The sequence below is a fragment of the Bombus vancouverensis genome, chromosome 15 (genome assembly GCF_051014615.1).
Source record: "Bombus vancouverensis nearcticus chromosome 15, iyBomVanc1_principal, whole genome shotgun sequence".
Lineage (NCBI taxonomy): Eukaryota > Metazoa > Arthropoda > Insecta > Hymenoptera > Apidae > Bombus > Bombus vancouverensis.
In genome coordinates this window covers 9347612-9374651 of record NC_134925.1, presented here as the reverse complement: position 1 = coordinate 9374651, position 27040 = coordinate 9347612, and the positions used below count along the sequence as shown (strand labels likewise).

The window sequence follows — 27040 nt, the reverse complement described above, 5'->3', positions numbered from 1 at the left end:
ATATCATTTCTTCCCGAAATAAGATAAATAAATGATTATATCTTTGATCTCCCTCTGTCTCTATACAGGCATGCAACGACACATACGTGCAGAGTACAGAATATTCATACTGTCATCCGTTCAAAACTAGCTACCATGTAACTTATCTATATCTCGGCGCAATGTTCATTCATTTCTTTGAATTAGTCGAATCTTAATGCGCTTGCATATACTACCGTAATGCTACATTCTAAAACAAAATGTCTTTTTTCATTTGTGATCTCTTCTTATAAATCCGCGTCTTCTTCGTCTCTTCTTTACTACGACACCGTTCTAATCACTTACGATAAATCTCATTGACAATGTTTGCGCTCGCAGCATTTAATTCAATTCTACTTCCTTTTATTGTTCCTTTCTCTTTTTTTTCTGCAAACAAATCAATCGCTATCTCGAATTTGAACTGCCACTCGCTTTTAGTAACGCTGGGCATTTTTTGAGGCACATTATACAGTACAAAATAAACTCGACGATCTCAAAGATATTTGAATATTGGTGATGGGTAATCGAACATTTTTGAGATCCGTCCGAGCATTTTTTTCAGAAGCAATTACGATCAGGTTGAATGGTATAGAGTCAAAATCAGGAGTGAAAATTATTGTTACTCGATTTCGACGTAGTTTTGCTCATTATTCTCATTTATGCTTTACATCATTCTTCTCAAGACTACCTAATATATATGCCTTACGCTTTCTTTCAATTACATCTTCATTCCATGATCTTTTACATTTTTTTCATAGCGTAAATTTCTCGTAAAAATCTGTACCGTGCAAACAGACGTCAAGTAATTTTGAATCCCGAAAAGAATTCGACCGTATTATCCGCAATTTCGCCCGCTGAAAGGATGATGAAGTGTACAATGTAAGATAAACAGTAAAAATGACAGTATTCTTTACGCATAACATTCTATGGCACGATTCTTCTTAACTCGACAATGGATACCATAATCGTTCTTTTTACCTAATTGCGTGCATTAGCGAGAAGAAATAAATTATGGAATTAATAACCGGAGAAAGTATATTTCACGCGACAAGTTACATATAGTTGATCGACGTTACGAAAAACTTTATAGAAACCAACATTGAAACATTGCGAGTCCCGCTATTGTAGTTTCGCTTCATCGTACCTCACGCAAGACAGGTAAAAAGACTTTTACGTATTCGCTATAAAAACGCTAAGTATGGACTAATAATACATGGTTACTTTAATAAAAATAGAGCTTCAACATTCGGCTAGTAATACAATGACGTTTATTATATCACAACGAGACAGGTCCTGCGTGCCAAAATTCTACTCTGCTCAGTGTACTTCTTTTTAACTTCCTTTACGTCAATTCAGATTGTCCGATGCACGGATGCAGCGATGATACGACCAGTTGTAAGGCATGTTTTTAAATATTTAAAATGTCTTTCTCGAAGGGATCCATACATACGAGACCTAAATCTCATCTCCTCGCATCAAGCAAGCGGATACAAATTGCATTTCCTTTTAAATTAATTTTATACCTAAGTTAGTTTCAATCAATGGGATCCATTGTTGTTTTTTCATAGTTTATTGTATTTCATTAGTCTCATATTCATTGATCCCGTTAGCAATTGGATTTTACGAAGATTAAAAGATCTAACGGGAGCCCCGGGCTCTTCGTTGCATACTTCCAGTGTTTCGGAATATAACGGTTTTTCCGTAAAATTGTTTACTGCGCGAACAAGTATGGTTCTATTCCGGTATCTCAATACGATCGTTTAATTCGCAATCAATTTTACATCATCATGCTATCTAGCTAACCGAACAGATCAAGTCGTCATCACCGTGACTAAACCTGCATAACAGTTAACAAAACAAACAAGTTACGCAGAGTCCCTATAATAATATCAATAATAATAATAATAATAATAATAATAATAATAATAATAACTATAATTATAATAATAATAGCAGTAATAATATTAATATTACTTAATTGTAAAAATACGTCTACGTTTTGTTCGAGTATAGAACGAATTTCACGGTTCCATCGCGTATTACTTTTGAAAACAAATTATGATTACAACTTATCGATTATAATTTTGCATTTTTTTATTCGTGCGTCTTTTCACCTCCTATCTCTGTGAGTACACAATTGCCTAAATATCGCGTTACAAAGATACTGAGTAATAATCCTTGATTGGTACACAGTTATTACGTTTCATGCATTGTGTCTGCACGTGATTATTTGAAGATGGTTTTTCTTTTTTTTCTCTCTCGTTAACATGGGAGTAACACAACTAAATTTCTTAAGCTATACCATATCAAATGCATTTTTTGCCATCTCTTTTTTAATAAGATAAGTTGTATGAAAGTTATGTTGCAAGAAACGTAATAATATGCAATATTTCTTTTTTTAATTAAGTTGAACTTTGAAGTCTAACTCAGAAAATAGCTAATCAAGAATTTCCAGTACCTAAAACTTAATGCTTAAATATTACATCATTTGAATAAGAATGTGATTAGTTTAAACCATTCAAAGCGCTTAATTTAAAATAGTTTTTTTTATATCACGCGTGTCTATTTTTGGCCATATAGCAGATCTTTCGGAGAATTAAATAAAAATTAAGGACGACTCACGTGTTAAAGCGAATCTCCTGTAATCATTTCCGCACAGCGATCATATATTTGTTTTTTTTTTTTTTATAAAACTATATGATTGCTTATATGGTTAGGAAACCTCGAAAGTCGTTTATTTGCCTATGACTCAAGAATTGTTATTTATACACGTGAAAATTACTAGTTCTAATTCTCAATCATGTACAATTTAAGTCACCAATATAAGGTATGTCTCGTTAAAGACAATTTTCGCTATCGAATTTTTTCCATTGATAAAAAAGTTTCAATTTTATTCACCTTGATCGCAATCGATAATCCGCGCGTATGTTTCAATCACGCGTGGTTTCGTTCAAATTTCGTCTCTATAAATTCCATAATGTTGACGTTATATTCCGCTAATATATTTTACTCAGCACATATTTAATTTATACATATAAACTCTGCAAGCGCAGCTTACCATCGTCAAATGCACTTTTTAGTTTTATTTTAATTCGTGTAGGAAATCGCTGCTTATATGTGTAAGAGTATAAGTGTTAATAAGTTGTCAATAAGAAATATTAGAAAACCTGTATTCCACTTACAGTTATCGTAAGTTCCTTATACTTCTTGACTGAGTCCTTTCTTTTTCTTATTATTAGAAAGCGGCAACTGACGAATGGTGCTTTACACTCATACTCTTTACTGTCTAAAGTATGCAATGCATTGATGTTCATTTTTCTTCAAAGTTTCACTGAAAGGTGAATTTGTCTTGTCTTCTCATATTTTGACTCGTATCGGCGAATATTTGTTTTTTAACATGCCATGATAAGGGTATTTGATAATATATTTTATTTAGGAAATAAAGACACGGAGATATAGGCCTATTATTTAATATTATCTTTTACTAAGTTATGTATGACAACAAACGACTAATTGAAATAATTGAAAGCTCGGCTTTCTTCTTAATGGTAACTGCTGGTATATTTTAAATGCAATTGTTAATAGTTATCAAAATATTTTTACTCTAAAATCAGCAACGAATTTGATATATAAAGGATATAGTTTTTGACACAGAAAAATTTAATTTTGAAAATGAGCTATCTACCGAAAACACAAAATTGTACTACGCGAGAAGTTATGAAAAAGAATACTGGATTGAGAATAAAATAGTAACGAGCTACACATTAATCTCACATCTCTTGGCACATATAATCATCTCTACTTTTAATTTTGCATGTCTAGGCATTTTGGTTGGCAAATAATTTATTAAGCAAAGGTATTATATGCTACACACATGTACCGAGAACACAATTATCGCATCTAGCGACTTTTAATTCTATGCAGTTGATCCTACTAATGCAGTTTCTTTTACAGATACCATTCCATACGTAGAAAAATCACCTATATTAAAAAGCACTTTAAATTGTACGGTATCAAAATTTCTATTATACAAGCGAACTGAATATATTAATCTTCTATTAAAATATTTAAATAATAACCGCCAACACGAGTCTCTTGATTGATTGAACTGTACATTTTTCTTTGTCAATGGGCAATGATTCCACGTGCATTTTATTTGAACTAGCGGAATTCAATAAATTGGAGAGCTATGCATATGTCTTTGCTTGCATGCATTTATATACATATATACGCGCGACAAGGTGTTACGTGCAATTCTGTATGTCTTTGTGTGTATACATAGTGTGTATGAATATGTGAGCTGTGTGGACGGCGCTACGTACACCACTTTTCGGTCAGTCAACCATTGACATATTAATAGTTGACTTTCGTCAGTATAATTCAGGCATCCCTTGTTCCATTGGGATTTTTCAGTTGAACGTGCCTTGCTCACGTCAATATGTACCGCTGAATGATCTGAAAAAATGGAAAGCAATTTTTCTTATTATTGTGAATAAAATTTATATTCCTGTTTGTATTTATAATTTGATACAACGTTGAATAGACATACCTGCATACAGATGTGCTAGAGTTTGTCTTGAAATAGGAAGAGATTATTCGTAGCAGCAACAGCTACTACATTTTCAGATGGATGCCAAGCAGTATGTAGTATCTTTTTATTGAAATCAAGGCAGTCCACGCTAATTTCATCCTTTTTACGTTTACCACCAGTACAAACCTTTAAGCAAATAATATATATTATGGACAATACAATAGTATACAATGCAATACAATAGTAATAGTTTATTAAATATTTTATATAGTTTTTGAAAATTTATACTTACTTTACGTGGTTTTAGAAGTGTTTTTGGTTTGGCAATGTCACGTGCTGCTTCCAATGTGAGATCACGTTTAGTTGTACGATCGAATACTCTGAAGAAATTATTGTATGAACCCGTCATAATAGCAGAATCATTACCACTCCAACAACACTCGAATTTGTCAAAGATACAATCATTCTCATATAATGAACATAACTTTGATCTTAGGTATTCATGTACCTATAATAATATAATCAATTAATATTTTGTAGATGTATGAAAATTGTATTATGACTTTTGTTACATACAGGGTAACATTCAATGGGTTTTGTTTCCATTTGCAAATCCCACACTTTCACACTGAGGTAGTCTCTACTGATCATATATCTTCCTGAATTACTAAGTTTCACATCACTTATACTCGAAATTATTTCGGAGAAGAAACTTCTGTTTGTTGGATCTTCTGGTTCTTCAAAGAGCTTACTATGTTGGTCACAAAGCGCAGCAGATCTCATGTCACAGAGTCTAATTGTTCCTTTACTACTACTATAAACCAAGACGTTACATTCTGCTGGGTGAAATTCCGCGGCAGTTATTACTTCTGTTAGTTCCTCCATATTAGTTGGCTTAATGTCTACTATATCTGTGTATCATTGTTAAGAAAACGATATACTTCATTATAATAAATTTATATCCAAGATGTATAAATATAATTCAGAATTTGTAACCAAAAATAAAATAAATATTAAATGACATAGAAAAAAGGATACTAAAACTCTGGTCTGTGATTTCAAGGTGCCAAAGGTTAATTCTAAGATCATCAGCACTGAGGTATGTTTCCTGATCACTGTTAACACTTATACTGTTTATATGATAGGTGTGCGCATTGGCAAATATTCTCCTTGGGGATGCTTCTACCATCAACTCCATTGGTTTTATAGTTGGTACCTAGGTCAAAATACATAAGTATTCAATATATGATAAATGCACAAGCCTCATAATGTTATGTGCATATTTGAACTCCTTGACCTTCACTTGAAAATATTTTTGTTAGAAACACAATAGTATAGGGAAAATTATATTTATATAGTTAGAAGTTAGAAAGAAAAACTGTAGAGTTTTAGAATTTACCACATTATATGTATAATATCACAATAATCTCAATAAAACTCATCAATACTCACCCTCAAGGAAGTGATACAAGCGGGGTCACGAATTGTACCATTTTCTTCTTTTGTATTATAGCCCTCTACTCTTTTATCTCGTTCACTGACTTTCCACAATTTAATTGTTTTATCATTTGTGGAAAGTAGAAAATGTGCTGGATTTTTTCTTTTTAACCACCTAATTTTGTTAATTTTTTCCTCTATCTCTAATGATTTCAGGTAATCGAATTCAGGTTCATGACTTTGAAAGGTGCTGTATACATTGTATTCACCTCTTCGGGGTATACTGTTTTTACTCTAAATAAAGATACAATGTTCTAATTATCTTATGACCTTAAAAAATATCCTAAATATTTTTTATTTTTTTCTATCAATTTTCTAAATCGTTCTTCTTTCTACAGACAATGAAACTATTTAAAAAATTTCATAAAACATAAATAAAGTATTCGAGATATTTATTCCTCTCAGTATGTTCAATGATTATCTTTAGAAATTTTCTAAAGATAGAAAAATGTAACATATTGTACAGAACAATCTGGCAATAATCCAATACTAACACATAAATATAATTTTTATTTAAAGGACAAATCTCTCTTTATTGAAATGTTAAAAATTTTATAGCACATAAGAATTCTATAAATATAAAAAATTCATATTATTACAAATATACTTCAACTTACGACAGGATCCCTCTGAAAAATAACCACCCGACCACCTTTATCTCCTGTTGCAAGAAGATCGCCATCATGGTTAAATTCAACACATGAGATTATATCAGCTAGAACAGAACACAATACAAATAACTACAATAAAGTGTTCTGGAACATTGAGAAAATATTTATTTAGAAGTAATTTTAAAAAGAAAAGAAGAGATGGATGAAAGAAGAAAAAGAATACATCACAATACTTTATTACTAAATTAACATACTTGTGCAATCACTGAATGAAAATTGATGAGATAATATACACACATAATATATGTGCAACTTCTATTTAGAACTTACCTTCAGTAACATCGTCTTCTAATGTTCCTTTCACCTGTGAAAAACACCACTGTATGTCACCATTACCTAAAACAACATTAAAGAAGTTAAGTCGTTACACAAAAATTTACTTGAAAACAGAAGTGTAACAATAAAATTATCAAGTATACAATGCAAAATTCCGATTTTCAATACACCATAATGTATTCATTGTTGAACACGTAATACATATATAAAAAAATGTATTACAAAATAGATAAAAATCCCATAATGCTTATCGTTTGAATTACATCATGCGTTTCGAGCGTAGAACAGGTAGATGCACAGTGGTAAAAAGACGCGTAGAGATATATATTCTACAAACGTCCGCGGCTTTTTCTTTCACTTACGATACGCACGAGATTTGATCGAATTATCGGGTAAAAGCAAGAAAAGTGGAGCAAATCGATAAGGATATCGGGGATAAGGAAAGAGAAAGGAATCTAAGAAAAAATAACACCGAGAAGGTTGTGACTGTGAAACGTGATAAAATAAACGTGGAGGGACATGACTGAAGCGATAGCGTGTGTAGGTAAGGTGAAAAAGATAAGTCATAATGAAAAGAGACAACAAACGAGAAAATATGCGCAAGTAAAGTGAATAAAGGAGAAGCAAGAAAAAAATGAAAGAAAAGTCGAGGGGAAAAAGGTAAAAGTAATCCTACTTGAAGTTTCGGCGCAATCCATCGTGCTTCTAGGCAGTCGCCACCGCCGCCGCCGCTGCCGTCGCCGGCGACGGGCGCATTTGGCCCCGCGCACAGCAAGTATCCAGAGAGTGGGTACGGGTGATTATATTTGAGGATGCGGAATTGACGAAGAAGAACGTTGCGTGCACTGCGAGCGCTGCGGATATACCCGTGAACCCGTGATAGTATCTGGGTCAAGGTTCAGGTTGCCGCGGCGCGGCGAGGCGGCCAGCAGGAGCGACGCACTGTTCGGTTCACGACGTGTCGTAGAAATACAGAGCGACCACGCATAGTAAACCGGTGCTCACGACGCCTTACTTACCGGCCATCTCGCAATTAGAGACACTACGCGACCAGAGAGAGGTTCGCACGCGAGCTCACTCCCGGTGCGAGGTCCAATACCGCCTACTCGACCAGAGATACGCGCGCGCGGCGCGCCACGCCGGCGATCAGGAAACAGGAAACCTTCACGATTGTTTACCACACTCTGCCCAACCCTTTTACCCTGTCACATATTCGTCCTTACTAATCCGTCACTAATATGAATCCGATCACTAGCTTTCAATGGCGGAATTCACGAACGCATAACCGCACAACACTACTATGGCGTGACGTCACACCACAGTCAGGTTTCGCTATTCCGACAGTAATCGCCATCTTGATTGCGAAAACCGACAGCACGCGAACCACTACGAAAACCACCGAACGCCGCCGATCTAACAGCGCCATCTGTGTCGCGCAAAATTTAAATTAAGTTTTGTAAATTCCCTTAAAGATTCACTTTTCCAATAATAATCAAAGTTCACTCGGGAATTACATGATAAGTTACAGTTTGTTGATCTTGATACCAATTTGTAGCGGAAATACTAAATAATACTTTAATATTACATATTTGAAAAGGGAACAAATCGTAAATTTCTTAAAAATAGAAGATGAAACCAGGAAGCTTAACTAATTTTATGATAATCGATATTCTTTAAATAATCCGGAGGATGATAAAAATTTATGTTTAATCCCAAGATTAAAATGGGATTAATTGACAATGTATTTTAAATTTGAAAATTGCTGTCCTACTAAAGACAAAAGATATAACTTATCATGTTTTTCCCCTATGTTCTTTAATTTTAAGGGGCTCATAACAAAAATGATCCTCGTCCATGTTTGTCTTTCTCTAGAAAATGAAATAATGTTCTAATATCTTTGGATCAATACATTCAATTTTTGTTAACAAAATATTCATCGTATTATATAATTACCGTAGGTTTATCTGTAATTGTATCGTAAAACTGGATTTAATTAAGGCATAAAATTGTGAAATTTTGATAAAGATTGTTTTTATAAAATAAAGAGGAACTACTAATCGATATCGACGGTGACGTTAAGAAAAAATTACCTAGAAGTTTTGATAGTTTCTCATGCACTTCTTCCACAGAGAAAAACATAGGTACAGCCCTGGATAAATGTGCAAAATTCCTGGCTGAGCGAATATCTGACATCGACCAGTCCATTTTTAGCAAAGGCAGAATAAGCTTCTATATAGAAAGATTTCCTTGCTACTTTTCGATTTCACTAATAAAAACTCGGAGAACTTGAAACACTCGGGTCATACGCTTTCAAAGTCGAGGCGCGTCATACATTTTCAATGCGTTCCAAAGCACAGAATCGATTACAATTTACTTTAGTAGATCTCTTCGATACATTCTCGATATGGGTCTAACATCCGTCCTGGTTTGAATATTAATACTCTTCTTTCCAGCAGTAGATCGTTCGTCAACCATTTCAAATTTAATATTTTACATTGGAAGCACGATAAGTGTTCTCTTTCCTCTTGCTCGTTAATTTAAAATTGATCATTTCACTAAAAAAATATAAATAGTGTTTGGCAAATATTAATCGCAGGGCCAATGACGTTAGTTTTCCCGCCACATTCTAAATTTACAAACTAAATTCGTATAAAGTAGTATGTTTTTCACTTTGCTCACAGAAATTTGTAATTCAAAGTGAAGATTGTGGCAGCGCAGACGAGCAAGAGGAAACTTTGGGCGTAGTTTCGAACCGGTACTTCAAAGTAAAGAATTGAAATTCAAATCACAACGTATTTGCCACAAGAGGAGCTGTACGATGAATTTTTATTTAAAAAATTCAACTATACGATCAATGATCGAACGTGTAAAAACTAAGAGCACACGAATTATTTTCTCATTCACTGTGTCAATAAACGAACGATTTTTATATTATCCGTTGGTTCGAACAATTAACCGAGGCTCGAATAGATTAAACAAATAAGCGTTTCGTACGGCGCAAACGTTTGCAAGTGAAACGACTGTCTCGAACTGGTACGAAAGTGTATAAGCTCGTACGACACACGAAACTCTCGTTGTCGAACGTGTTAGGGGGAGGATGTTAATGAATCTGTAATGAACTCTAACAAGCGTGTAGAGCCGGTGCAACGTTTACCTGGACGAGATATTTGCTATGAATCAAGCGTAAGTGTGTTTTCGAAAAAGTAGACATCACGTGTTCTCGTGAAACGAAACTTTTTTAATATCCTATAAAAGTATCGCTTTAATTAACGACTGAAACCGATTTGTAATAATAACAGTTGTATAATAATTCGACTCAAAATTATTCCATTTAAAAAAAGTAACTGAAATTATCAAAAAATGATTAAATTTTAACACAAAATAACATTTTTCCCCTGTATTATTCCTAAAGTTAAAACAATATAGCGGTCGAAGTGATTCGTTATTTCTAATCGTTATTTTTTATCCTTGTTTGAAATAAAATTTGTTCAAGCCTGGCAGACACTCATTGTTCTTACGAAATTTATAAGCTTCGATTGTGCGATAAGTTCACGCTCGAATGCGTTGAAGATCCGCTCGAATTCAGTATAGATCGTTCGACCTTTTAGAGGACGTATTATATATACGAATTTTTTCCACATCTATGGAAAATCGATCGAATCGCGTGTGTGACCAACAATATTCAAAATTCATTCACTCTTTTGATTTTCCCCAAAACAGAGTGTTGCACCAACGACCAGTTCAACGTGCTGTTTTCAAAAACCGTAACTGTAGATATTAGTTACAAATATTCGTTCTACTCACCATTATAAAAGGATTCGTCACACCTCAAGATGTTCTCGATGCTTCGCATCGCTTCTTCGACCAAGATTCTTTTGAAATCGATACTGTACTGTCCGACAATGATATGATTTCGCAAATTCATTCTCGTTGATGATCCTTGCAAACCGTTTTCTCGAACGATATTCATCATACTGTTATTGTCAGGTGACATCGAGTTTACTAACTGACCGCTAAATGTAAACTGTGCTCGAAACGGTTCACATCGATACACTTGTATACGGAAAACAATTATCGACGATTGAACACCCATAACAATCGTATTACCAAAGGCATTCGACGAGTTTTCTTGAAAAAGAGTCCGCAAGACAAACTTGCTGAATTGAATAAACTGCGTGTTAGAAAAGCTTCTTAGTTCTAATTTTTTCGATGTTAATCACCTGCTTGAATTTATAATTGAAACATTGAGAGTAAATATGGACTCAGCGAAGTAACTGATTTAACCGAGTAACTGATTATCAAAAATAGGCACGAGCACAAGATATTCAGTGCAACAACTGATTTCCCCATGATATCTGAATTTGATCTGGAAAAAATGAATTTCACCATTTTCGTTTGATTAATAGAGCTTGTTGGAATACATTAGTCCAATAAACTCACGCGTAGAAAAAATCTGGCTTACTCCACTTTTACTCTCAATGTTTCGATTATAACGAACCGTATAGAATCTTGTTCTTATCCATTCTACTTATCTCTATGAAAATTAACGAGCTCTAAATACCAAGAAATTCAATTACGATCGCGACTTATATGCACGCGTCTAGGAAACGCATCTATTTATTTCGAAATATTTCAATAAATTTCAAAATCCTAATTAAACGTCGTGACGGGAAAATTTGTTTCCCCACTCTGCTCTACCCCTATCTCTGCTCGAACAGAAATTACTATTCCCAGCCATCACACAAACATTTTAAGGCTCGGAGAGTTAATAATGCGCGGTATTGAAGAGAAGAAAGGGAAGAAGGGCGGATGATGCAGGAGGAAAATAAAGAACGAAAAAAGATAGAACTCACCGACTCTCTTGTTCACAGCGGTATTGATCATGGAGCCAAGCTTGGTGAGGCTAGACTGCCTCATGATGTTGGAGGGGCTCTTCATCCGTTTTGACGGTGGTACCGGAAGCGGAGCGGTCTTGGACCTTGCCAGGATAGCACCGTTCCGGCAGTTTCCGTTTGGACTGGAGCCGGGGGGCCGCTGGGGCGGTGCCCCCCATAGACCCACCACCCCTGCGTGACGCGTGGTGGTATTTCGCGAACGTCAACTCTTTTCCACCTGTTAACCACGCTATTATTTCGAATCTCAACCTCCACTTTGCCTCAGACGTCACTGGAACAATACAACGATCACGCGAACGATTACTTTTTCATGTAAATTTATATTATTAACGTTATTTATTAGATTAATCAGATTGGCGAATTTCAATCGCCAAGTTTCTATTCGCGCTATTGGAGATTGTCGGATTTATTTTTATTGAATCTTCGTTGTTTGTAAATTAGCAATACAGTAGGAAACGAATGAACGCTGCTGGATGAGAAATAATGTGACGTATAATCCTAAAAAAATTACTTCGTTCGCTTTGCTTAGGACAGATTGTTTCGCTTCATCCTTAACATTACAAATCCCAGTTTATTATTACGAATCAGAAAAAATATAGAAAATGTATTCAAATAGCAGATACAATACAGAAGCTCATTGCACAAATAGAAGGTACAAAAACGATCTCTATGATCCGAGAATAGTAACGTAATATAGTTGACTTTCTTCGAATTTCATAAAATTGTACCACTTGGATGGAAGAAGAAATAACAAAGAAAAGGTATATCGATCCAATTCTCGACATTCGTTTACGCAAGTGCAACGTAGATCCGATAAATTTCAATAACGTAAATCCATAAAAAAAAAAAGTTACGAGTGAAATGTAGCGTTAACTTTGTTCTCTAATGGGATTAATGAACCAACGAGCTGCACTTCGACTCTCTCGATGTATCTATCAGCGTGTTTCAACAATGTTTACTATCACTGATGGAAATTTTCTTTACGGCGTCGTGTAATACCAAGCAGCCGTAATATCTGTAGAACCCGGAAGAAGTTTATGTGAGCGTTCACATGGAGGCCGGTCTTTGTACGCGTCGGCTTTTAATCTCGATTTAAGTGGGATATCACGTTAGCGCGAGGGGCGCAAAACGAGAATGGCAGCGGGGCCAATTGAAAGACGCGTGCGTGAATGCGTCCTTCTTCCGTGTAGGTACACCCTTGAGAGAGTGCCGTCTGACGCGCAAATGCGTAAATATTATCAGAGGACCGGTGAAAAGAAAGAAAAGAAGGCAACAGGTAGCCGAACGTGGGTAAACTCATTTGAGCAGTGGCACGAGGGAGGCGCGAGCACGACTGCGCAAGGGTTGAAACGGTTCTTTGGCATAGATCGTGGTTCGTGTCTCCGATTAGATTGAATTCTTCTTCTTCTTCTTACAGATCACGCTTGAGCACTTGCAATTTCATTTAATAATGATGTCATTTGCGACATTGACATCGACGCCAGATGTAGGCGCCAATAGAAGATGCAAAGAATGCGAATAAACAGGCACGTAATTTATGCAAAGATCTGAAACGCAAATGTGACCTTAACCGAAAGAACACGAGCGTAGGTACATCCTTGCTCGTAAGTATTGTGACACATATAGAAACTTGTGTAAATTTAAATTATTAAGAAATTTCTGACACGTGTAAAAATTATCTCGTTCGAAACGTTGGACTATGAAGAATCTATGGTTTGAAATAACAGAATGAAAAATAATTTTAAACAGTTGAACATCCAAACACGTATTAGCACGTTTATGAAAACTTACTTAGACAGATTTGCCAAATCATTAAGAAGTAAGTTACGATCATCGGACTATGAAGCGCTGATATTTTGAGACGGTAGAATCAGAAATAGTTTCAAATATAAAATATCAAATAATTTCACTCGGAGACGAATAATTTGCTTATATAAATAAACCAATGCATAGATATTTCGTAGTAACATCCTCTAACCTTCGTGTTGCGCCGGTTGGATTACTGCTACACCGGTATCCTCCTCTATCAGCTTTCTACGTCACGCAGCCTATTAATTCGACGAAATCGACGAACGAGCCCCTCGCGCCGACCTGACGGCGGATGGAAATTGAAATTTGATTAACACCAGTGTCGCTTAACCTCGCGTCAAACTTGCACCGACCTCCGGACACTTCGATGACCGAGGATGCTACTGATCACTCGCTAATGCCAATAAAAGAAATGTAAGACAAAGCCGAATGTGACGAACAATACAAGTGTCTTTCATATAAACTACATCGTAATCCGATTATGTTCTACGAAGTTGCTATACTTGGCTATTGGTGTCAGTTATACTTGCGCACATATTTACCGTGTCTTAAGTTTGTACCACGAGTTTATTCATGTGGTTGTAGTATTTGCCGTGAGATAAAACCTTTAATTTGGAACGATGACGCGCGCGCACGCGTTTGTGTATGTGTTTGAGCATATTCGAAGGTAATACCTTTGTTTTTCACGAACGAATTCTTCGGTAATGAGGCAACCAATTGCACGATGCAACTAAACACTCGAAATACCATTCCACCTTGAGCTATTGAATTTTTTAGTTCTGACACAGAACTAAAATTTACACGCGACGAGGATGACGTGTAAACGTAGAGCGAAGACACCTTTAATCCAGAAGTACTGTCTGTGTACTGGAACGAACGCGACAGAATTAATGTACCTACCTTCAGGAATGGAGCAAGGTTAAATCTTTACCGCTAATCGCTACTGCCGGTTAATCTTGCAATTTAAACGCGTTTAAGGTCATCGAGCTAATCTGCCAGTGGATCAGATTCTCAAACTAAATGATCTGCCCCTCAGTTTTCTACAATACTCCCCGTGATAACGTTCGTTTGAATGGGAAACGCAGAAAACTACCCCTAGCTTCATTGGGAACAGGTTGTCTAGCAGGGTACTGAATGAAAATTTAATAACTCGAAAGCGAAAAGAGATAAATTTAACCCTCCAATTTCCCAAGCCCAGGCTATAAATACCGTACAGAAAATTTAGTTAATTTCTGGCTTTATCGAGACGAAACAACAGGGTTCGAAATACATGTGAAAGTTAAGAATTCGGCAAGGAGGTTGCCTTAAAGTATACATACGATATCTTCCTTAGAATTTTTACTAAACATTTTTTACCATATTTCAATGCTTTACCAAGAGAGTTTCAAACAATCGAATAATAAATAGCCAAAGACCGTATCGGCACTATGATGATTTAACACGCTGAATAAAATAATCCATGCTGTATGTATATGTAAAGTTGGTTTGTACCTTTCGATTAAAAAGAAAAAAAGAAAGCAAACGACGTTGAAAGCTACAAATGGTCCTAATTCGATGGCCAAGGACTGCATTTGATCTCGGTCCGACATTTTAAACAATTAAAACCAATTAGTGCTCGCCACTCTGTACACATTTAAAATGCAGAGAACAAAGAACAGAAGTCGTTGAATCCGCTTAACCCGACGCGAATTTTTTTTCGAACGCGCGACGACTTTTTAACATGGCTGAAAAAATCGTTTCACGACTATGGATCGGGAAGAGGATGAGCAAGAGGGGTGATCGCAGACGGGTGGTAGTTTGTTAAACCGGCGAAGTGTGCATGCCAGTGACAGAAGATCCCTGGCGTCTAGCCAGAGAATTTTCCGACTGCTTCTTAAGCTTGAAATTCATTCTTTTTGCGTAGGAAGTTCGTACTATGAGCACGCAACATTTCCCGAGTTCGAAATACTCGTTTATTGCGGTGATTCCTCGTAGATCCAACCCTGAGATGGTTATAACAACTTTTCAACGATATCCCGACGTTCAAATTTTTAATTGAGTTTTCTCAAAGACGTTGAACTCATCCTTTATGGGCGAACTTTATCCCAAGGGGATATTATGCTTATACGCTGACGATTCGAGGAAGAAATACCGTTGGAATTTTGCAAGTAGCTTGGCCGGAAGAGCAACGTGATTTTATTGCGACATGGAACACGAGATGAACGAATTTCTTGATAAAATTATTTAAAGTTAAAGTAACAATGCTGATTCGTAATTTATTCAGGATCGAATTTTTTTTATCTACAAGAAATATTCTTTGTTGGTAATTAATAAGAGAAACGCACTTCTGGGTAGTTTTAGGTATACTTTTTATATGACAATTTACGTGCATTCTCTGAATCGTTCTTTGATGTTGATGAAAATCCTAGCTAAGCATTTTTCTGATCTTCAGTCACGTACCGTTCATCAAGCAACTTTATCGCTCGGGTCACTCATCCCAGGTAATGCAAACATTTCATAAAATTGCAGTGGCGATTTAGGTAGATATAAAATTAAAAGTCACAGAAAATAGCTTTGTCTATATCACGCTTATGATACGAGAGCTGTTCTCTGATTTCATATTTCCCTGTTTTATTCGGCACTTTGTATTTACAAGTTAGCGCAAGCTCGAAGGAAAGTTAAAAAGGATAGGTCAAGTTCTTTAAATAAGAGCACTAGATCAACGACGATCTATTTTAGTATCCGAATTAAATGAATCGTTCAAAGAACACGCGAGAGAAGTCACTTTAATTAGACTCATTGCTCGCTCTGTGGAAATTGAAGGAACGATTCCCTCTTTATATTTGCTGTATTTGATGGGATTTAGTTTTCTCATACTATCCTGTCGGAATATAAAAAGCCAGTTTGTGTAAAATTTTATCCTGGATGATACGACGATGTTGCACGTGTGTTTAAAAAATGTTACGACTCAAAATAATTTAGTCCTTTGTTTGAAAAGGAAACACGAAAGGGAGATTTCGAGGGTTAAGCGTGGAAAATTACGAAAACGATATCTAAATTTTTTAATATTTCTGCAAGCTAACTTTTCGTTCTTCTTGAAAAACTTGTCTGAGCCGTAACTCTTTCGAAATACTCGTGCGATATGATACCGTTGAAATAATGAAATTCTAAGGATATCGCGTTTAACCTTTAAGTATTAAACCATCTTTAGTTTCTTGTCCCTTGAACTCTTGATTAAAAACCCTCGGCAAAGAGAACGATGACAATAATGACGGCGGTGCGACGGATGAAAAGGTGGAGACGGCCGACTATAAAGGTTTCCCTGCTTTACTTCTCGATTCATGTCGGTCTGAGACGGGCAGAGATCATTTTCGGGGCTTTTTCCCCTTTCAATTTTCCATTTTCTAATTGTCATTCTTATCGACTTGCTGACACCAGCTAATATTCCATGGATATTTATTAATGTCTCTGTTAATGGAACGACAAATCCAATTACCATTCGTCATTTTTCGAAATCAAAGCAACGAGCACAAAAGATATTCGAAGAGCCTGCGCGGATCACTCGAGCATGACAAAACGAATTCCTCTTTTTCACTGCTGGAAAGCAGACACGATCGATAATCGTGCATGTGGAGAGTTTAACCTTTCACTTGGCACCTTTAATTATTACACTGCGACGAGAGGTAATCCAGCTATCGTTAAACGTCTACTCGAGCTGATCGACACGTTGCCTCGTGCTTCTCAACTTCACAAACATCATCGTACGAGCATTGTTATTGCGTGTAATGGACACACAGCAAGTGGATTACTACATCTGCTCCTCATAGCTATAAAACATTCCAAAAATGCTGCAATTTTTATACATTGTGGTTAATATGACAATGAACGAGTTTGATAATGATAATTTGATATTACTCATCACGAGATTTCAGAGATAATGCGGTCTCTTTCGGACGCCACGTTAACTTTGATTTATATCTTGGTTGCTAAGCAATGATACAAAGAAGAATAATTTGATATCGAAATTGATCGACGATTAATAATGCACGTGTATCGAAAAACAACTTATTCCTGTCTGTAGCAAAAAGGAACTAGGCTTGGGTTAGGTATAAAAAATATCAACCTTTCGAGCAAATTACACAGGGCCTTTCTGTACAATGATTTACTGGATAATAATATAGTTCGCGGATCGACAAATAAACTGGCAAGTCGTAAGTTGTCGATTTTTGCTACGTAAGTTTACTATTTCACTTTTACTGGCAATATTAGTCCAGGTGTTCAAATGCTTACTATGTATGTATGGTAATGTACGAGACAATGGTAATACCTTTACTATCGTATAGTCTTTGTTTCCGAGAAAATCGCCATGCCTGTATCGACGAGGTTACCACATCGACATTATTATTCTTATCAGGCTGTTCATATACGTTCTCGCAGCCTTCAAAAGGGGCAAACTGAGAAAGCAAAGGCTACTAGTGGTATAATCTTTTCTCACGACCTACTGACTATCACGATAACTCGTACTTACGTGCCCGTGGCTCGCCAATAATTTTCACTTAGAAACCACATAGGAAGACCGCGACGAGTCACATTTCTTATTTTTTACAGGCAAGCAATTGCAAATTCCAACACGTCGTCAATTCTCTTCAAAATTTTCAAGATATTACTCGTCAGAATTTTAGTATGTCGAAGGTATTAAAATATTGCTCGTCTTGATAACTATAACGTTAATTTATCGAAACCAAAAAGAAATACGTTACTTCAACTAAACTGAACAGTTTTGGAATAAATAACGGATAGAAATTATGCCGATGGTCCAAGGACGTTACAGTATATTAGGCTTGTGTTTCACGGGCGAATGAATATCCACGATATTTACCTGGATAATCGATATTCGGATAATCGATGTTCTACTGTACTTAGTAGTTCTTCGAGTCAATTTTCGTTCCTCTTCTTAAGTGGAACGATCCAACGGATGAATCGTTCATGTTTCGTTTCATTTTCTATGACATTTAATACCAGGATCCATTCTATGGAGAATGCATTGGTTACGTTGCATCGGGGTGGAACATGCACATATTAAAAAATAACGAGAATAAAGTAGGAACCCCGAGGCCAACAGACACGAACGTTCTTCTGGAATAGTGGGTCAACGCTCAATGTTAAAGGGATCATAAAAGTGTACCAGTAGGCCATCCTGGTGAATCCTTAGTACGGATCGTGTGAGTTTTTGTAGGTTTTCAACAGGCACATACGATTTTATGCGTATCGCGGAAGTCGGTTGTTGCAGCTTCGATCGAATTGCAAATTCGAATAACAACGAAACAACTAAAGAATACGTTTCCTCTTTCAAAGTGTAACTTGAAGAAGAATCGAGCTACCAACGACTGAAGTATAGAAGTCGAAATTAAAGTGTAAAATATATAGAAAAATATATTACGCAAGAAGATAAAAATAAAGTTTTATCCATATATTGTATAAAAGTCGTTAAAACAAGAAATACCTTCAATGTATAAAATAATATACAATTAGTATACTATACTCGTTATTATTAACACTAGAACTACCACACCAATCAAATCGTCAGTTTTTATAATTTTATTTTAAAATTCCTACTTCGTTATATTTTTTTCCACGATGACGTAATGACTTTCGCAACGATAACTAAAAGAATAATATAACGAATTTTATTTTGTTTTTTATGTATTCAAACTGAAAATAATTTTGTATCGAGGCTACTTATACCAACACCAGTCAAAATGGCTGGTACTTGTCAAAGTGTAAAAGTGTCCTGTAATTTGTTTATCCTACCCCAATTAACCAGTTTTCTCGTTTTGTACAACTTGCCACACGTTTTTCAAATTTTTACTGCGTATCATTCGATATGACCATATCAGATATCAGGAAATTCCGGATCGATCGCTAGATCGCTAGATGCTAACACTAGAAATATCACACCAGTCGAACTGACATGGAATTATTTCTGTAAGAAAGTAATAAATCAATAAATATAAAAATGTTCTATTATTACGTATTTTTTAAAGACCAGTCATTTTTACTGCTTTTGATATAAATAGCTTCGTATTAACTATCGGTAGTTCTACTGTTAAAATATCATAGCGATGTACGATGTATATCAAATTTAATCTTTTATAGCAAGACAGAATTATTTTCTAAAGTTTGATAGAACTTTGATATTTATAAAGTTATACTATAGGATTTGCCAGAAGCAACATTTTAACAAAGTTAAAGTTTATAAAGACATTGGACGTGCGAGAAAGTATTATCACGGATCATGAAAGCGTGATATACAACGGAGTGTGTAATCGCAGTTTCTTCGAGCATCGGAACGGTATCAAACGTGTTTTCGCGCCGTTTCGGCTTGAAGTTTCATTGTTTCTCACTCGTTAGTTCGCCGGTTGTCGTAACAGTTCGTAACAACCTCTTGTTACGCGACCAAGTTAAATTGAGAACGGATAAGAATATGCGAACGACTGGGATGGAGCGGGTTATTCAATTGATGGAAATCCACAGCAGGATGCGAGTATACGCTTTGCCATCGAGATCATTTAAAATGTGCGAGGGAAAGTCGTGCGGTACCTTCGAAGCTACTTCCATAAATAAATGCCACGATCGTATTAAATTGTATTGGATCGTTCAAGAAATTTTAATAATTCAAACTGCTCTGTTAAATCGATACTTGAAAAATATTTATCTTCGTATACTCCAAATCACTTTCATGAAATTCCGCATAATTCCATCCGCTCCAGTTCAAATTACAAAAACATTACGACAGAAAAATTCAGGATGGTCCAGCACGATTTTCCACTATGACAATGTTCCAAATAAGCATTGACGTTTACCCATTAATAATCGCTTGAGCTAAGAAACAACCAAAAATTTGACCATCATCTTTGTACGGTCACGTTGCGATAAGCAAATTACCGTTTCTGCCGTCATCTATTGGTGTCAATTTACGACGGTTTGTAAATTCGACGAACGAGTTTACCGATTAATAAGCACCCATCGAAAACCCAGCCCATCTTTGTGTAACCCGATTTCAACTGCGTCGAAGGAAAGGAAAAATGCCAGCAAAGAAAACTCGCGAGTTCGAGTTAGTCGCGAAACGACCGAGACGTTTGTGTGGGTGGCTTTTATTTTTCGGCTGACGCTTGTAAATGGTTATAGCGAGCTTTTATACGTGTAATGTATACACACGGGGATGAGCTTCAGCGCTGTCAGCGAAGTAAGAGGCTCGACGCTGCTGCCAGTTGCTCTACAAGCAGGTGGCCTAGATAATTCGAGTGGTAGGTCTTGTACTACTGTACTTGAGTACTGTCTGCTACCGTTTCTGTAACCGTGGTATAAATATTCTGTAACCGGCCCCAAAACTTTCATCGCAACGCCTTATTAATTCACGACTCATTTCTGTTTAAGTTCGCTAAATTTACTATCTGCCAATTCGTCGTTCGCTAGGAGAACGCAAGCTGTCGTAACGTCAATTCCTATCAGAGGCAGGTCTTCACCGCGTACCCTTGATTAGCCCAGGGACCCACCATAAACTTAAATTTTTAATTTATTATTTTTGTATTATCTGTTTATGGGTGGTCCTTGAAACAGCCCTTAGGTTGTTATACGTCCTTACTAATTATGGGGAAAGCAGGTAGTTGTTCCTATGAACAATATTACCTACTAGCCACGTTGGTAGGAGGCTTTCTCCTCCTATCTTCATTTATTAACAGTCTATAACCAATTGGCATCGTGGATCGTTACCCTCACTTTTCCTAACGGAAGGTGCGAACAGCGAATCCGCGTTGTTAATTAGAGAGGACACACCCACACCGAGCTTTCCTCCGTAATGAGACGAGAACACCTAGGAAGAAATAGACAAAACCCTCGAACAGTGAACCTCTCCGATCAGTGTAAACCTGTGCTGTGCTAGAAAATAAAGACAGTAGTTGTGTTACGACTCAGCTATTTCATTTCGTCAACCTACCGTTAAGTTTACGTGACACTGTCAAGGACGACAAATCTTTACACCTATGGTTTCATGAAGTTAGAAGAAACGTTTATAGAGCTATGACAAGATTATATTCTTTTGAATTGTGGACATTTTTGTAAAATATTGCGTCTGATTTATATAGCGCACCAGCGAAAAATATTCTATTATTTCAATACACCTTTTGTATCTTCACAAAACAGTTACTTTATTTATTGTTAGCTTCTTATTGTTCAAGTTAATTTACTTATGTTATTCAATAGTATCGCGTTTACGTAACTTCGATTCTATTTACTTCGCTGTCTCATCCAGAACTAGTTTAGATACAAATTCTTCCTCAAATTTTACCGATGCAAATGATTTAATTTATGTAAATGTAGCGGCACTCGACAGTAAACTTTCCAACGGTTTCTGTCCCGTGGCTCGCTACACAAAGACTCAACGCTCCGGACAAGATGATTGCCAGATGTCGATACATCCTTATAGAATATTTGCAGCTAGACCAAGGACCCGCTATAAATCTTAGAATTTGTTTAGCTGAGATTCTCCAATAGGGACAAATAGTCTTTCTCTTAACAGTCCCTAAGTCTATCACCTACTACGGAAAGATACGAGAAATCTGCTTTTTCTCACGTACGATGCTTCCAGCTAGCAACTTTCTCTCAAGGGCAGTTAGCATCCTTTTCCAACTACCAACACAAAATTAGCCAATTAACAACGACGTCCATTTCCCTCACTTTCCGAACCAAGACTTTCCTCAATGAATCCGATGATCTCGCATCCTTAGACACACTCCATCATAATTTTCCTTTGCAGCATCATCGTGACGGAAAGTCAGTCGTTACATAGAGTCATTACACTACAGTCGCTACACAGGAGTCGTTACACAAGAGACGTTACAGTCGTCAGAATCGTTACGCATCGGTCCGAGTCAATAATTGATCCAAGTTCCTCGGCATCTTGAGCAATCATCGTCCGAACTTGTATCGCGCATCAAAATACATCGACCAGTAGTCGAACTTGTAATCGCGAATCGCGAACCACTAATAGTAATCGCGAGTTCTGTACGAAGTGTATACTATATCGTTGAATATCCTTAAGTGTTTTTTCCTATCACTATCACGACATTCACCTGGGTAAGTTCACGAGAATGGGTAAATGAACGAATATATTCTTGATAATGATAAAAGAAAAGCATTCTACGCGCATATATGCATATGTGTCAAGCAATTAAAAGAGTTAAATACAAGTATTTCAACACAAGATTGGAATTCCATCTTGTGCAAACTTATGTACAAATACTGTGTACTTTGGAAACAGTAATAAAATAGTTACTACTATTGATATTCGCGATATTAAATATGCATAGGGATCACAAGTGAACTACATGCTATTTCAGTTGATTAAAAACTTGCCCGATTTATGTCTAAGGACAAGTTGATATTTTAAGCACCGATGGAGAGTACAGAACTGTGCACAGATTCGACGAAGCTCTAGAAGATTATACGATGGAAAATTATGCGTAACAGAGCTAGTATTTAACTGAATACGCAATAAATATTTAACCAAATTCAATTCTATTGTACTTTAGGTACTAAAATAGCATATAGAATAGAACACGTTTCTCGCGTAGCTCCGTAGATACTGTGCTGGATAATCCGCACGGTTTATACAGCGTGATATTTTATGTATAGAATGTGTGTGGTAATGGTCTTAAGTTGCTTGTAATTTGATACAATGGAAGCGGAAAAGTTGACGAAACTTTTAACGTAACAACGAAGTTGAACATACAGGTATCATTGTATGCCAGGCACTCGTTCACGCCGTCAACGAACTAATTGTAAGGAAATTAGTCTGCTGCCAATTACCGTACACGCTGCTGACCCAGTTACTTCAAGTGGTGTACGCAGGTACACAACTCACGTCGCACGACATGCATTAAATTAGCAAACAAAAAAAGACGACAAAAAAGGATAAAGAGAGAAAGCTTTTATCTTTCCGCTAAAGTAAAACTACTTGGTAATTTTGAAAAATTACCAGACTTTTTATTTGGAACCATAAAACTCTGCTACATTTTCCATTTTTCCTTCTTCTTTCCTCCTCTCCTTTACCCTGTTATTCTTTTCCTTTTGCTTCTTTTTCTCTTTGTTTATTCATACTATAAAATAGAACAACGAAGTAAATAATTATCAATTGAACGAAACAATCTTCACGAGGCGATAGAATGATCTTTATGAGAATCATCAGCTCCCTTTTCTTTCCTTCATTTTTACTCCTTCGTTTCCTCGCACGCTCTCCTATCTCTACTCCTTTTCTGCTCTTCTTTCACAGAAAGATATCCCGATAGATATAAAAGATACAAGAAGATACAAAAGTGAATGATAATATAATAAAACAATTGCTTGAACAATGGTAGGAGAAAATAAGATAACGAAGTAATCTATCACAGATAATAATATGTAGCATATCATTGTTCCACGATATAATAAAAAAGATATTCCCAGGCGCAACATTTCCCGCGTTAATCATGCGCATCGTATCGGGGATAATATTACAGAAAAGCGGAGAGTAGAAGAGCTAGGTTTGTGGTTGCCTCGGTGAATGCAGATCACCGAGGCATTTTCGTGCATACGGTGATCATCGGCCCGTTAATGGACTCGGAAAGGACAGAAATTTGCTACGGTTAGACGATTTCGGCGATAACTCTGCTCATACGAGTTTCCCGGCAATCCTGATAAATCGTAAATAGCACATTAACAGTGATAAATATCGATAATGTTCAACCGATACCTCCAAACATATATATTTGTTCTATAGAACAGAAATTTGTAATAAAGTTTCTAGATTAACGATGTACAAATTTCTCTCTCCCTAACGTTTTTACGTAATGACTGTATCATGTGCGCCGCGTTATGCATAAGGCATGTTTGTCTTTCATTGACGACCATAAGCGAAGGAAATTTTTGCTCACAAATAACCGAAACACCCAAAAGTATGCATCGATCTAAAACTTTAATCTGCACCTGCTCTTTAAACTTTCCTACAGTGTCCTCGACGCTGTACAAATTAGTCCGCTAGAAGTCAGTGTATCTTTCAAATAGTTTAATCGTTGCTGAATTAGAAGAGCAGGATCCCTTCTAAAGGGAAATCTCTTCGAACCGAGAAACTCGAGGAAACGTTTCGCGTCTCACGGACACCTTCGCAAACTCGTTCACGATTTTCCTTAAGCCCCGGCAATTTCCGGTTCTCCGACCCGAAGGCTCGAGATTTCCGTTTTAAACCCAAACCCAACGTTCCCAAGATTGGCGAAACTATAGCTGTTGTGCTGTCATTCATACTCGGTATCCTTCTGAGAGATCAGTTAATGACATCGTTTCTCCGGAGGAACAATAACAAGTAATACAGTATGTACACGTGAGACGAGAAAAGTTGGAGAAAATCCTAACGACGCGGAAACGGGAAGATATATGTAAGAGTAATTACTGTTCAAATATTACAAGCGACTTCATTATAGGCAATTAGCGGCTGGAATTTTTGCCCGTTCAAAGAATTCTGTATAATTTTGATAAAGTAAGGTTTAAAATTGAGTGTTGAGTGAGTTATGAGTTTCAGTAACTTTTGTATTAATAACTTTATAACATATTGGTAATAGTTAACTACTCTGTGGTATATATTACATTTATTCGTTGCTCTTGTCAGATAAAAATTCGTCTTGTAAAATTATGCTGCCTTTTTATACTGTTCACTTTATAACATTTCTTTTCTCCACCACCGTACACCATTGTAACCTTCCCATTTTAGAAAAAATTGTATTATGTAGTACTTTATCTGCGCTTGCAGACTGTTGTTTTTGAACTCTTTAATTCTGCAAGATAAGGTAAACACAGCTACGACACAGAGCTGTGGAATTATTTGGAATTTCCGAGAAGCTTACAACTTACGACTAGCGTCGGTGATTATTTATGATTCAACCCTAATAAATATTAATAACTGTGTTACGTAGCATGACATTTAAGATATCGTAGTTATGATTCTCCGTACATTATTTGAAATCTAAAAAAGGAATCACAAATATTTGTTATGATGACTGAATGTTATGATAACTAAAAGATTATATATATATATATTTGTATGAAATGGTAAGTTTCCTCATAAAAAGCGAAGGTAACCTTGTCAACGTCAAAAAAAAGAACTAACAAAAAAGGACTGACAAAAAGTGTACGATCATCTGGAAATTCTCTTTAGAGTGCGTTGTATACTCGTAGACGCAAAAAATGTATGATCGATTCACTAATGACAGAATAATCTAAACTGATCACGTTGCGTGCCTAAGTCCAAACGAAAGTTAAGTGTTTTATGAACACAGAACATCATTTCGCTAAAATCATTTTATCATAAACAGTTACGCGTGAACCATTTGAAACAGTTTATCTAAAAATGCGACTATTATTTTACCATCAATTCAAAAGTTAATAAAATACTACTTACAACATAGGTATATGTATTCTCAATGTATACCTATAATACTTTTTGCAGCTACCATACGCACATCACTAATTTGCATATTGCATTCGAATCCAAGTTCTATCGTTATTAGATCGCCGATGTTTATACGAATTCACATTTTTCACAACTACATTCACATTAGAAAGATAAAGACTAAACAGAGATCCGTATCGTTCACTGAGCATCACAACGACTGCTGTGCTTCTAGCTAATATCGTACAATGTACACATCTTTTTGTACGACGTACGTTCCGTGTAGTTTTAAATTTCCCAGAAATGCATAGATATTCGCGATCTGGTTACTAGAAATTAGCTGAAACGTCCAAACACTTATCAACTTCTTAGATACGGCTGAATTTTGTGCGGAGCTGTTTCTTTGTACGACAGAGTTCGACGCGAATTACGTGTAAACGATGCAGCTCTGCAATGTGTGACGGATAATGCTGTTTCCTACGCAAGCACATTGGAACGAGGTTTCTGATAGCTAAATTATAATTTTTCTTAAAGATATGATGCATATACTTTAGCTTTAATAATTTCCTTTAATAATTAATAATACAATCGAGTGTGATATATTTTAAAGCACGTTACAACACATAGACCCACGTCACAATTTTCACACTCATAGCGCGATAGCGATTTTCAAATTGCTTTGCGTTTTCTATTTTGAAGGGACATTTTGAGGTTGAAGATTCTACAAAATTATAAGGATACGGATCAGCGTGTTAAGAAGAACACCTAATAATGATATATTTATATTAGCGAAAAGTACCAACTGATACCTGACACTGGCGTATCAGAAACAAAGGCTATATATTCTGTCTGTATATTGTTAACACTGTTATAAAACGTTGTGAGG

The 27040-nt window shown here is 36.2% G+C and overlaps 1 protein-coding gene across 5 annotated transcripts in view; it reads right to left on the bottom strand.

Annotated features, from left to right (window-relative positions):
* Positions 1–645: 645 nt before the first annotated feature.
* Positions 646–27040, bottom strand: part of tws (protein phosphatase 2 regulatory subunit tws) — a 44927-nt gene continuing 18532 nt past the window's right edge. The window contains exons 1-10 of one of the 5 annotated variants that reach the window (XM_076624739.1): positions 26164–26323; positions 11847–12159; positions 6988–7053; positions 6664–6761; positions 6002–6280; positions 5588–5765; positions 5126–5460; positions 4842–5057; positions 4568–4735; positions 646–4473 (exon numbers count right to left, since the gene is read on the bottom strand). In XM_076624739.1, the coding sequence (XP_076480854.1) occupies positions 4583–4735; positions 4842–5057; positions 5126–5460; positions 5588–5765; positions 6002–6280; positions 6664–6761; positions 6988–7053; positions 11847–11931 (1410 nt within the window). In that variant the 5' untranslated portion in view covers positions 11932–12159; positions 26164–26323 and the 3' untranslated portion in view covers positions 646–4473; positions 4568–4582. Of the gene's footprint in view, positions 4474–4567; positions 4736–4841; positions 5058–5125; positions 5461–5587; positions 5766–6001; positions 6281–6663; positions 6762–6987; positions 7054–7669; positions 8354–11846; positions 12160–13866; positions 13886–26163; positions 26324–27040 lie in introns of those variants that run through there. The other 4 variants (XM_033350128.2, XM_033350124.2, XM_033350130.2 and 1 more) reach the window with 4 other exon arrangements.